Genomic DNA, 13,039 nt, shown 5'->3' on the forward strand with positions numbered 1-13,039 from the left:
GTTTAATAAAAATATGGCCATTTAAGTGAACCCACCATTTCCAATTTCCTTTAGTAAACACAGATTTACAGGGTTCTCCATAGTAAAACATCTTTACCTGACCTTTTAGAGGTCAACTTTTGTTCAACCACCTTTAAAAAGAAACCTTATTCAATACAATATATGCCTACATGATATAATCATGATAAAAGCTTCACATCACTTAGAAATACCCTTACATGTATACCCCCCACCCCCCAATCTTTTGATTTTCATAAAAAGTCATGGTTTGAAATGTTTTACCTAATTTTATGAAACGTGTGGCAATTTCCTTGAGTCATTTCTCACACATATTTGAAAACAATCATCAATGATTCTAAAATTTGATCTTTATTTGTTTATTGTATGATTTGTACCATTTTAATTAACAAATAGACAGCTGTCCTGCTTGTGATTTCTTGTTTTCATGAAAAAAGTAAGCTAACAATCATATTTAGTGAATATCTAATCTATTCTGATTTCTAGTCTTCTTCTAACCATGCTAAAACAGTAAGTTACAACCTACAAGTTAGACATCTGCCTTAAATTAGAATTAAATTCAAACACACCCAGGTAGCTGGAGACAGAGTTGATTTCAATGAACAATGTTCAAATTTGACATGTTTTTCTACTTTTTTATGCATATATACCTTAGAAAGGTAGAAATAGGTTGTTTCTTGTTCATTTCAAAAGTAATTATCATAGCAGATGTTATTTCAAAGTCAAATGTACATTTACATATCCTACATGTAATCTTAATGCAGACAATTAAATAGAGGGGGGGGGGGGGGGGGGGGGGGTTCAATTATGTAAACACATCTAAATATCTTTATGAAATAAAAAATAAAGGAAACATAATTGTATACTTTTATTGAAAAACAAATTTTCACAGCAATTATGAATTTCTTTAAACAGCCTTAATTTTGTTTTCATAATTTCTTATCAAACACAAACCACAACATGGCATGATGCTTTCTTCAAGTTCCATTATTGTTCATGCATTATCGGATTTAATTTGAATCACCGGTAAATGGTCTGTAGAACACAAGGAATATGCATGTGGATAGAGGTGACAGGTTAATCTCAGGAGCTGACCCACAAGAATCAACAGGTACCGGTAAAAGCCATGTGGTAACAAGAGTCTGTTTTGAGCTGAAATAATTAAAAAAAATAATTAGCTGTGTTTACATACATGTACTAGTAATAGCTGTGTTTACATTAACATATGCATAGTATATCTGTAAAAAATACACTGACCATGCAGTGTAATAAGTATGACATATCCCAATACATGACATAACATTTAGGCAGTACAAGATCAAAAATCTGCATATCAAGTCATAATATAATATTAAACTAGAACTGTCCTAATGGGACTAATACCCCCGCTAGGCTAATTTCAAATGGGACAAATAATTGAATTGAATAATAATTAAGGTTTGGAACACATACAAAAAAAAAATCCTAGAATTGTAAAAAAAAAAAATAGTTAACAAAGAAAAATTAAAATCAAAATTGTCAGAATTTCACTGTAAATACATATCTATAACAGTAATACATTTACAAATGTATGTATTTGATGATATATTTTTTTAATTTAATTGATTTAAAGAAAAACCAACAAAATGACAATAACCCCTCCCTTTGCAGTGAATAGAAATACCGGTAGCCAAGCAATGCTCTTCTGTTGATAAAACTTTCAATATCTTTCTAATAAGAGTCTTGACAGATGCAATTAGTTGTTTCAAATTTTCCTCACTTTCTCCTATGGCACAATTGAACTCCATATCAGAAAATTGATCCCATAGGACTATGATTTTCTTTGATGAGCTTGTTAAATTTAATAAACTCCCAAAACATTACCATAATTACCATACTATGTAAAAATATGTAAAAAAGAAAATTTAATATTACAAACAATTTTAAAATTGCCAAAACACTACAATCATGTCAGTAATTTTGAATTTCATTCAAATTAATGCCCAATAGGGTCACTTCATCAAATTACTTGACAAATAAATTTAAACAACCTTTAAAAATAGTTTAACTTCTTTATTAATAATTATATTATTTATTTCCTTATAATGATAGACCTTTTGGTTTACATGAAACAGTTTTAGAATAGCCCCAAAACCATCACCCATTTTACAGATTATCAATTTCCCCTAAACACATGCTCCATCTGAGCCATGGCTCAGATAATGGCTCCCTTGGGACAAATGAATTCAGCCACACTTGTCTATGATGTTCTCATTAGCTCCTAAGAATTTATCATTGACAAACAAAAACTTTGCATTGTCAGTTGATAGAATACTTATAAAAAATAATTTTTTTTTTTATTAATTAAGACATAAAGACAAAAAACTCCATCTGGATGTATTTATATAAATATATTTTAGAGTGTTTTCTATTAATTAATTAATAAAATCTGTAAGGATTACCTCCCTTACTTTTCAACATTAGTGTACAATATATAGAATAAGGAAAATGAATACTGTCATAAAATCATTAAATCTTGTCTGATCTTAAAAAAAATTTGCAGGTGCACATCTTCAGATGGTGTTCAACATATGTACAAAATTTCAAACTGTTCCATGCAGTAATAAAAAATTCTATAGGGGGGACAAAGTTGCGTCTACAGACAGACGGACAGACGGACAGACTGACGGACAGACAGACAGACGGACAGGGTGAAACCAATATACCCCCCTAAACTTCGTTTGTGGGGGTATAAAAATTTTCATACTAGGTATAAACACTTATCAAATTGAGAAAGAGAGAGAGTTTGAGAGAGAGAGAGAGTTTATTACCGTACTTGTAGTGCAACAGTCAATATTTCAATTCGTAAATTACAAACGAATATTACCCACCGAACAGCGTCAAAGTACATGTACTGGTATTAGCTTCTGGTATACCATTTTTTATCAATTCTACTGTGTGGGTTTTTTTTGCAAATAAATTTAGGGAGGGTTTTTGTTTATTTTCTTATAAATTACATGTTTTAAAAACAATACTACGTGTAATAAGCATAAAACATGTATGAGTAAACTTAATGAAGAATTTCTAATAGATTATTTTTCAAAGAATGTGGTACATTACATGTATGTCAATCTTTATAAAACTAGCGTATATTTCGTGCGCCATAAATTGCAAGTTTTTTGTAAATATCATTTACTTGCATGATAGGTATATATGGTCTAACCAAAATTTTCTTCATAAAGCTACAGCTGTATGTACCACATATATGTTTTGTCACAAGTATACATTTTAAAAAAAAATACCCAAATTCCAACAGTTTAAATAAACTCAACTCATTCTCTGATAAGTTCATTGTGTTTTGTGCGTGCATATCTTATTTGTCTGCTGCAACAGCGGCCAATCAGCGGTAAGCTGAATCCACAAAAAGAAAGTTTGTGTTTTAGGAGCGGGTAAATTGTTTATGCGACACTGTCAAGAAAACCACACCAAATAATAACAAGAAACATAAATATTCACTTAAATGTATTCTGTTGTAAAGTAAAGGTTTTTAACACTTATTGCATCTTGCAAAACATGTGATGACCTTAATCATCTGTCATATATCTGATATACATGTATATGTAAAAGATGGGAGAAATAACGACGGAACAAAGTGGGATTCGAACCTTGCCCTCTGAATCTCTAGTCAAGTGCTCTACCAACTGAGCTACATGTATCTGGCACCGGTATTCAAACCAGTCTGACCGTCACATTCCTCCCCCTTAAATGATCTTCACCCTCGAAGATCATCCCTGGCAGGATCGAGTTAACCTGTTAGTTCCTAGGGGTTGGGTCACAACACCAATATTGTAACAGGATGGGAGAAATAATGAAGGACCAAACCGGGATTTGAACTTGGGCCCCCTGAATCTCTAGTCAGGTGCTCTACCAACTGAGCTATCTGGCACTGGTATTCAAACCGGTCTGATCGTCACATATATAAAGAATTATTTTAAACAATGTTGTTCAATAAAAAATAACACTCGCAACCTTCAGTTTTTGTCTGTAATTAATCAATATTGGCGTGCGATCAGTTCTCGCCGAGTACCATTTCTCACCAGTGCATTGTTACGTCATTTTATCAACACATAAAATTATATACGAAAATATGATGTAACAGTGCACCAGCGAGAAATGGTCCTCGGCGAGAACTGCTCGCACGCCAGTACTGCCAGTAGTCAGATTAAAAAAAGAGAATAAAAAATTACATTTAAAACATTAACAAGGACAATTTAAGTACACATCATAACTGCTAAACAAGAAAAATTATGTGAACTGGTAGAATGGTAGGCATAGTTCTAACTTGTAACCTACATGTACAAGTACATGTACCGGGTACCCGTTGGTCTGCTAAACCTCTTTAATGATACAATGATCAGCATCATAAAGATATTAAAGTCATGTTTTAACTCTGAAGTCTGAAGTATACAATTTTATTTACTTGAAGTTATGTCTACAGGGTATTCATGACTACATTTGGAGTCTTCTGCATAAGAATATATGATATGTTTCTAATTAGACCCTGCTTTGAATTTTGAGTTGAAAATTCACAATCTGTTATTTTTTTAAATAGATAAATTCAGTTACCCTTTCCAGTCCCTCATGAACCTCGAGCGAGTCTAAACATCCATGAAACATGTAAAAATTACACGTTAGTAAACAAACACCCACACCATAACAAAAACATCTAACAGTGTGCACGTACTTACATGTACATCTATACTATATACTAAATTTTAACCAGTTAACAAGAAACTTTAAAAGGAGTAAAAGCCTCACCTTCTTCAGTAACATCCACATAAATCACACACTTTAATGTCCATCTTTTCTCCTTTATTACTCGTAGCTTATCAACGGCTGATCGTCGACAGAAGTGTGGCTGTCAGAATTTCCTCGTAAACGATTCACACGAGAAAAATATCCTCCTTAAACAAATATGTAGTATTGTTCCCTGTGCATGTTCATATGTTTCACAGCAAATTGAAAATGCATGTGTACACAGAAAGAATACACAACTTCTCTTCTGCATTACGGCTCTCTCTTTTCTACAATGCTTTACATTCGGCGCGCGCGCGGGGGTTACAAACAGGGGCGCCCCGACAAATAGTTGCACATAGAACGATTAAATAATGTGTGTTCATTGAATTCATAAATGATATAGATGAAAAAATGAAATTGAATCACAACAATTTATCTAAGACGCAACACAACGTAATGCAGTAAATAGACTGGATAGCCTGCCCTTGATTCCATACGCTGCCGCTAGGAAATTCAAGGACAGGTAACCACCACCGCCATGACAGTGGGAAAACTCACTGCGGCCTCGCGCACAGCATATGCGCACACTAAAAATAAATCGGTAAAAAGAGGAGGCGGGCGGATCAAAGAAAAACGTTTAAGAATTTGACAATTTTATTAAATTGACACGAACAAATTAATATTTTGACACCGTTGACTACGGTTATGTGGGTATTGTAAACATTTTAAATATAATCGGAAATGTTGTATAAATATATCAGTGTAGATCGAGTACGTAAGTCATCATTGGGTCAGCAGACTCTGAGACCGTTCCTAACATTCTAATCCATGCCTAATAAACTTGATTTATGGGGCTGCTGAAGATGTTAATGGTCTGATTTCGCACCATTCTCGCAAAGGTCTGATAAAAATAAGCACATAGTTCTGAAATTGACAGATTTATTTTAATTGAATGCACCGCACAGGCTACACACGGAACACACACCTTTGAAAAATCAGGCAGAAATGGTAAAGAATGGAAAAATGTACACCACGTAAGTTAGGAACTACTAAAAAATGTTTAGTTTGCGGAAATTTTCCAAAGGAGATTAGAAAAGTTGAATCGGCTAAAATCCGAGAACAAAATTTAAAGGACCTTTTATTAAAATATGGAGGTATTAACATAGAAAGCGGGATCGTGTGTAGAAATTGTTTTTTAAAGTTAGATAATTTGGATAAAAAATGCCATGAATTTTATGAAAACTGTCAAAAAAATGCCACTAGTTCAAAGTTACGATGCAAAAGGATGGCATCTTCTCCTGCTGTCGAAAAAAGACCTCAAAAGAGAAGCCTCGGAGACAGTTTTACTAAGTCGGCACATACATGCCTGTTTCCGACGGAACAAGGAGAGTCCGGACGTGAAAAAAATGCTCATGTGTTGAGAGGTAATTAAGTGGTATTAAATTTAAATTTAAACGCATTTACACTGAATCACTTCATTAATATGGCACTAATATATATAAGAATTAATTTACTTGAATCCACTTTTACAGATGAAATCATCGAAACAGATACTAGCACGACGGCTCACGATCATGGAAATTATTGTAGCAGCAAAATTCCCAGATTCAAAAAAGCAAAACCTGCTGTCTTTCAAGAAGCATCTAACATAATTCATATAGAACACAGCTATACAGGATCTGTTCCTGTTTCAAATTTATCATATCATCCTAAAATCGAGGATCTCTGTAAAGGCATTTGTCCCTTCAACTGCTGTCTGGACATTGTATCTGAGGAAGATTTTGACTTATTGCTAAGTGCCTGTAATACCAAATCCATACAAGAAATTTCAACAACATTCATGAAAATTGACAACTTAAAAAATGCATTCATAGGAATTCTGATGAAAAATGCTGACCAGTCTGTGAGAAGTTTAAGTAATCGCAAACATTTATTTGTGAGTAAACTCATGCAAAAGTCGACAGATGATTTGAAAAATTCCCAATGGTGTGAAATTGTTACGGAATTTCAAAAGAAATTTCCCGAAATATTTAGTCTAGTCATTTCCATTATGCTTCGTCCAGAGGACTTACGCTGTTTCACAAAAGTCCAGTCCGTGCTTCCAAAGGTAGCCATGATCTATGGAATAATAGCGCAAGCAAGAAATGTAGAGCTGAGTCATGTGCAAAGAGTGATGTCAATGGTTCTCGTAGACAACATTTGTGATCAAAAGGTATTCAAACTGCAAAATTATTAATCGGGGGGGGGGGGGGGGGTGGGGGCTCTATGCCTATTTTCGGTAACTTAACTTTTAAAAACAAATATTTAAGTCAGTTTGCTAATATACATGTTTGAGATTGCATTTACAAAACATTTTGATAAACTTGTAGGTTTTCGATCGTCTGCAGAGGGTTGGAATCTGTCTTAGCTACGCAAATAGCTTAAGACTTGTAGATCAAATAGGAGGCCATTTCAACGACGAGTTGATTGATCTGATCAGAGAGGGTAGAAGATTTAGAATTGTGGGAGACAACATTAATTGGAAAGTAGGTGTCCATGACCAGAGATTAGAGAACAAGGACAAGTTTCACCATGCCTTCGGTTCCGCGATCCTAGTACAGAACATCAAATTCGATCATCTCAGTAACATTTTCCCCCAAAGAGATTTTAGAACAACCCCCGTACACTGCTTCTTGCCATCAGAAGCAGATATGCTGGAAACAAAGAAGGACTATGTTATTCTAATATCACGAGTTGCATTCAAGTTTCTACCTTACTTTGAACAATTCAAGACCGTTCTTCAAAAAGACATCAGCAAGCCATGCAGTTTTCAACTAAAAGAAAAAACACACGTTATCCCAATGCCAGTCTTGTTTAGAAATGAACAATATTATCAAGATGTAGTACATATTCTTGAATTTTACACCAATTCAATAGTAGAGGCCTACCACCAAGCTGGCAGGGAAGTAAGCGAGGAAACAACAATTCATATTGGGGGAGACCAACTTACCCGAGAAAGATTTTCTGGAGCAAAGGCCATGCGAGCTCATGATGAAAATCCGCAGGACAGGTTTCAAATTTTAACACCAATATCATTTGAATTTTTCCATATGCACATGAATTATTTGAAAATGGTTTACAAAATTCTCTTTAATGCAACAAGTGTGCAGGAACTCGGGACACTTAGATCTTTACAGAATAGATTAAGTCGAACGAAAATAGGGGAAAATCTAAACGACAACTATGACAACAACAAAGATTTTTTCATATCAGTTGTGGACGCCTACATCATTGAGTGCCTAATGGAGTATTTTGGAATGGACAATCAGCTTTCCGTCCCTACTAAACATGTTCCTGTAGAGTTTACATGTGACGAGGAAAAACAATCTTGGTTTTATTCCTCGGTCATGGAAATGTTGAACAAATACATTTTCCCTAAGAGGCAGTATCCCAATGAAAGCGAAGAACAGGTCATAGGTATGGGATGAATTCTATTATAATTGTATATCAATTTTACATAATAATAATTAAAAATCAAAACAAGCAAAAAAATGACACAAATATCTAAAACATTTATTTTTTATCTTAACTATTTTTCAGTGGACGGAACGGTCATTCAAATAAAACTTCCAGATGGTAAAGAACTTACGATCAAGATCCCTAAAAAGCAGCAACCGAAGCCTGATGGGATTTACAACTATGGTTGCCAATTACTGGAAGTGGGCCTTCTTTTTAAAGACTTGCTAGATCTCGCTCACATGCCAGAGAGAAAACGTGGACTGCGACTACTGAAAATAGCAATGCTCTACTTGAAGTCCCATAATAATTTGTCAAAGTATGCATACGAAATAATGCGCTTTTTGGTGTATCAAGAATGCCTATTATCAGAAAAGGCCGCTAACGAAATGTTTTACGGTCTCTTTGTTAACATAAGCGGAAAATACGATGGTCATATTCCAGCAGACCGGAGAATGGAGTACATGGTAAAGGAAGTCAAATCTCATATCAAGCACATGTGTTCAAACAAAACGGAGAAAAATATAAGTAATCGAACCAGAGCCATTCCTGGAATTAAAACAATTTGCTCAAATTTTGATCAACAGAGTTCCGTTTTAATTCGTGCTAAAAAACATTCAGACAGAGCTTCGACTGGCGACGAACTAACTCTCATACAAGATTTAAGAAAAGTTCGCCCTTTTCACAGTCAGCCAGGAAGGTTTCACGATTCATTCCAAAACATTTCGTCATCATTACTCAATAATCTAGACATTGAATATATTCAAAATTGGATTAAGCAAAAGAAAATTCACTTTGCACTGGACTCTGGCAATTAGATACAATACATGTATCACTCTGAACCAAATTTACAGTGTGAAATAATTGCCCATATATGTGACAGATATTTCGGATCTAAATGTGGAAACAATTTTGTTATGTCCATTTCTGATTCAATTTGATCAACAACTGAAGCTATTTTATCCGCAGTCTTTTTTGACAATCCTGTAAATAGTTCGGGGTATGTAACATCATGAAGTGCATTCTGTTGGTCGAAAAATGCCATTAAAACTGTTGAAACTTGATTTGCATTTTTTTTCTTCTGTTGTCTTTCTGTTAATTCTTTGAAACTTTCGCACTTCTGGACTGCATTTACTAAACAAGTATCGCATGGGCAAGAAATTTGGCATATATCGCAACATTTATGAGGTAAATCAATTTTTTCAAAAGTGAAGCCAAAATGTTCCGAGATATACTTTCGGCGACATGTGTTGAGCAAACAAAAGTTCTTGACTTCACATTTAACATGAGGTGCCCCAATGTCATTCATGTTGAAATATAACAATGCCAAACTCTCCCGTCCATCACGTCCGGCTCTACCAATTTCTTGAAGATAAGCTGTAAATAAATTATTCATACTGAATTATGTATTCAAATAAACTTAACTTTCCTATTAAATTGACAACTTGTTAGAGAAAATACAAACTTTCAAGAGAACTTGGAGGGCCAATGTGAATAATTTGGAGAATATCAGGAGCGTCAGTCCCCATTCCATAGGCCTCGGTGGCAAAAAGCAGCTTGATTTTTCCATTTTTCACGGATAAGTCGTTGGCTATCTCAGATTTGGTCTAAATGGTTTAAAAACAAAAACGGTAAGGACTTCAAAGACTATATAAGATAAATCGATACATAATATGAATAATTTCATTCATACAGTATTTCATACCCTTTCAGTGCACGACGCATGAAACTGTGATACTCTTTGTACCAATCGTGGGTTGTTTAACTCCAAAGCCTTTCTTTTTGCCAGAGAGTATCCGTACCCACACCATTTTAATTTGGTATAAACTATGGTCCTGGGGTACCTGTCAACATCCTGATATAGCTGATCCAAAAAAGGTCCCATGACATTGTCAAAAGCATCTTCTGGTGTATTTTGTCCACCTGTTGATGGTAACCGCCGTGTGACAACAATTTTTACATTTCTTCGATCTACATTAGTAGATATAGTGGAAAATCTTTTCATACAGAGTGCTCTTGATATTTCTTTTTGCATGTTGACAGTGGCAGTGGCAGTCATAGTAATAAAAAAGGCTGAGGGAAATATAGATCTGAGTTTTGCAAGCTGTTGAAAGTCTGGGCGAAAGTCGTGGCCCCATTGAACAACACAATGTGCCTCGTCAATGATGATGTGCGACACACTTCTCCAGACATCTCTCTTTAAAACTGAGCACGCGTGCTTGTTAATAATGTGCTCAGGGTGCGAAAAAAGATACGTGGCAGCTCCACTGATAAATCTGCTGACATTTTCATTAGCAGATTGGGATTCTGTAAATGTAACAGTAACAGTGGAATGTTGATTTATTAAACACGGTTTAAAATGTCTTTCCCATTGAAACACATAAATTTAACGTTTATGGTAATACAGATTTTAGGTTTACTGTTTTAAATTACCTTTATTCCCCAAAGGACTGATTATTTTCCCGTCTATTTTTAATGCATGTTGTCCAAACTTCTGTACTTGCTCCTGGATTATTGCACTCAAAGGACTCACAATTATAATTTTGGAGTTGCAAATCAATGGCAAGAGTTGAAAAATTAATGACTTTCCATAACCAGTTGGTAAAATAATCATACAATCGCCTTCCAGAGATTTCTTCAGAGAAACACTTTGTAGCGGTTTTAAGTAATTGAAATATGTTTCTTTTTCTTTGTTTATATCTATTAAAGCCTTTTTAGTTTTGAAATAAAACTCTAAACTCTCTGCAAGATTTTTTCGTCGGCATTCCATCGCAAGCGTGCGGGCTAAAAATAGATTTTCTCGTCACTGCTATTTCCTATGACGCGTTATCATGGCTGGTGGTTACCTGTCGTTGATTATACGAGGCGCGCTCGTAATCAGTGACAGCGAACCAGTCTATGCAGTAAATGCCTGGGCCTTAATGTGGCATTTGTTTGCTTGTGTGTCTATGTAGACATATTAACTCGTTCATGTACGATTCTCACATATTTGTTTTATGAAATTTGAAAAAAAATATAGCACAGAACTTGTTTAATTTGATACCAAGTGACATTAATTAATATATTAACAATAACTGAATTAATTTTTTTTCATAAAATGATAACGATTTTTGCTATCAGAAAAATACGTGTATGAGCTGCTGACCCCTAATTATAGGGGCCAGCCCTTTTTTCTTAATTTTAAATGAAAGCTCTCGTTATTCTAAACAACTTTTGTTCTATATGTATTTACAAAATATTTTTAGTTTAAAGGTTATAATACAAAAAGCAACAAAATTTCAGCCCCGAAAAAATCTTAAACTTTGGCGACAAATAGCTCAAAAACTAACAAAGAAATTACCAGAATTTTCATGCCAGCAAAACTATAAAATGTTACCGACAATTTCGCCAAATTTCATGCATCTATCATCTGTAGTTCCCGAGATCAACTCTGGACAAAAGACCCCCCAATTTTCAATTAAAGGGCAATAACTCATAACCGGAAGTGAATTTTAAAAATTTGGAAAAAACGTCTAGAGATATTAATATCATCTACATACCCTGAAAGTTTCATAGCAATCAGACAAAAAATATTCGAGAAATCTCGTGCACAAAATTTGCGGGAAAAAAAAAATAAGAAGAAGAAACAGTAGAATAACAGAAGGGTTTTCCGTTGAAAAACGGAAAACCCTAATAATAATAAAAAGAAACCGAAGAAAAACAAGAGGGTCTTCCGTTGGAAACGGAAGACCCTAATAATAAGAAATCGTACGAAAACTATAAGGTCTTCCGTTGGAAACGGAAGACCTTAATAAAATGGAATTGGAAAAATACAAATTGGTTTGTATACTCATATTAGCATTAACAAATTTAGAAAATAGAGCAGTTATTAAGGAAGGAGCCTTGTCTGGTTTTTGAGTTGTCAAACGTAAATTTGATTAATTGTTCATTAAACCAAGATGAAAGGAAATTAAAATAGTACAATTTTATTTCTTTTTTACTATCATACATCTTGGCATGGAAAAATGTCTAGAATCTAACAAGGACCATATTTTTGGCGTGATATTGGCGTAGGAAATTATCACATCTTTCGCAATTCGGAATTGCTTTAGATTAATGAGTCTGTTTTAGCATTTAAAAACAATAACATTAATGTTGTATTTTTTTTTACTAATGAGAGCTAATGATATGATACTTGTGTTTCACAATATGTTTTTAAAATATGGTTTGCCTATCAAATTACATTTGTATAAGCTTTTTAAAGCGCCTAATCTATACATTGATTTTTGTGAAAAAATTACTAAAATCAGTTTTTCTCTCTTATTAAATGGTCAATATATTAGATTTTCTGCCAATTTATAGCTTTAAATAAAGTCTTCATAACACATAAAAATCAGAAATATTTCATTATTGGAAGAATAATAAAATAATCAAAATTTCTTCAAAATTGAAGAAAATTAGAGGAAATGCGGGCTTAGCAATATCAATTTTAGTATAAATATTTATTCCAATTTAGTAGTTAGCTGATAGACATTCTGATATTCTATCATTTCATTGAAGAATAGAATCTTCAAATCTTAAACAACTGTCTACAGAACTACATTTATTTTTATCATCCTTTATGTTGAGGAAAAAGGTAGTGATCTTGACATGACCTTTATGCGAAAACCAAAAGGTCAAATTTGATTAAACTGATAGAATCATTTGGTTATATGATTCGTTTGACTGTGTCAAAAACTCATGAATTTCTTTTTATAAGAAGTATGTTTGA

General features: G+C 33.9%; 2 protein-coding genes across 3 annotated transcripts; one reads left to right on the top strand and one right to left on the bottom strand.

Annotated features, from left to right (window-relative positions):
- The first annotated feature begins 5,265 nt into the window (after positions 1-5,265).
- On the top strand, positions 5,266-9,107 carry LOC105345535 (uncharacterized). Of its 2 annotated transcripts, none has more exons than XM_066074106.1 (4): positions 5,266-6,218; positions 6,327-7,006; positions 7,164-8,250; positions 8,374-9,107. In XM_066074106.1, exons 1-4 carry the CDS (start codon positions 5,810-5,812, stop codon positions 9,105-9,107), a joined length of 2,910 nt encoding a protein of 969 aa, XP_065930178.1. In that variant the 5' UTR covers positions 5,266-5,809. The 2 variants fall into 2 exon arrangements, with proteins under 2 accessions (XP_065930178.1, XP_065930179.1); XM_066074107.1 differs by having other exon boundaries at positions 8,407-9,107.
- A 14-nt stretch (positions 9,108-9,121) lies between these two features.
- On the bottom strand, positions 9,122-11,063 carry LOC117680575 (probable ATP-dependent DNA helicase RecS). Its single transcript, XM_066074108.1, has 4 exons — positions 10,723-11,063; positions 9,995-10,596; positions 9,755-9,896; positions 9,122-9,666 (listed from the first exon to the last, which is right to left on the bottom strand). Exons 1-4 carry the CDS (start codon positions 11,057-11,059, stop codon positions 9,122-9,124), a joined length of 1,626 nt encoding a protein of 541 aa, XP_065930180.1. The 5' UTR covers positions 11,060-11,063.
- Between the last annotated feature and the right edge of the window lie 1,976 nt (positions 11,064-13,039).

Source organism: Magallana gigas, chromosome 10, assembly GCF_963853765.1.
Source record: "Magallana gigas chromosome 10, xbMagGiga1.1, whole genome shotgun sequence".
NCBI lineage: Eukaryota > Metazoa > Mollusca > Bivalvia > Ostreida > Ostreidae > Magallana > Magallana gigas.

What these genes read in the sequence shown, in the direction of transcription:
- LOC117680575 (XM_066074108.1), bottom strand. Translation starts at nt 11,059, where the DNA reads ATGGAATGCCGACGAAAAAATCTTGCAGAGAGTTTAGAGTTTTATTTC. An exon ending in ATGCGTCGTGCACTGAAAGG is followed by an intron (nt 9,897 to 9,994) that starts GTATGAAATACT and finishes TAAACCATTTAG; the next exon opens with ACCAAATCTGAGATAGCCAA. An exon ending in CCCTCCAAGTTCTCTTGAAA is followed by an intron (nt 9,667 to 9,754) that starts GTTTGTATTTTC and finishes ATTTATTTACAG; the next exon opens with CTTATCTTCAAGAAATTGGT.
- LOC105345535 (XM_066074106.1), top strand. Translation starts at nt 5,810, where the DNA reads ATGGAAAAATGTACACCACGTAAGTTAGGAACTACTAAAAAATGTTTA. An exon ending in ACAACATTTGTGATCAAAAG is followed by an intron (nt 7,007 to 7,163) that starts GTATTCAAACTG and finishes ATAAACTTGTAG; the next exon opens with GTTTTCGATCGTCTGCAGAG. An exon ending in AAGCGAAGAACAGGTCATAG is followed by an intron (nt 8,251 to 8,373) that starts GTATGGGATGAA and finishes ACTATTTTTCAG; the next exon opens with TGGACGGAACGGTCATTCAA.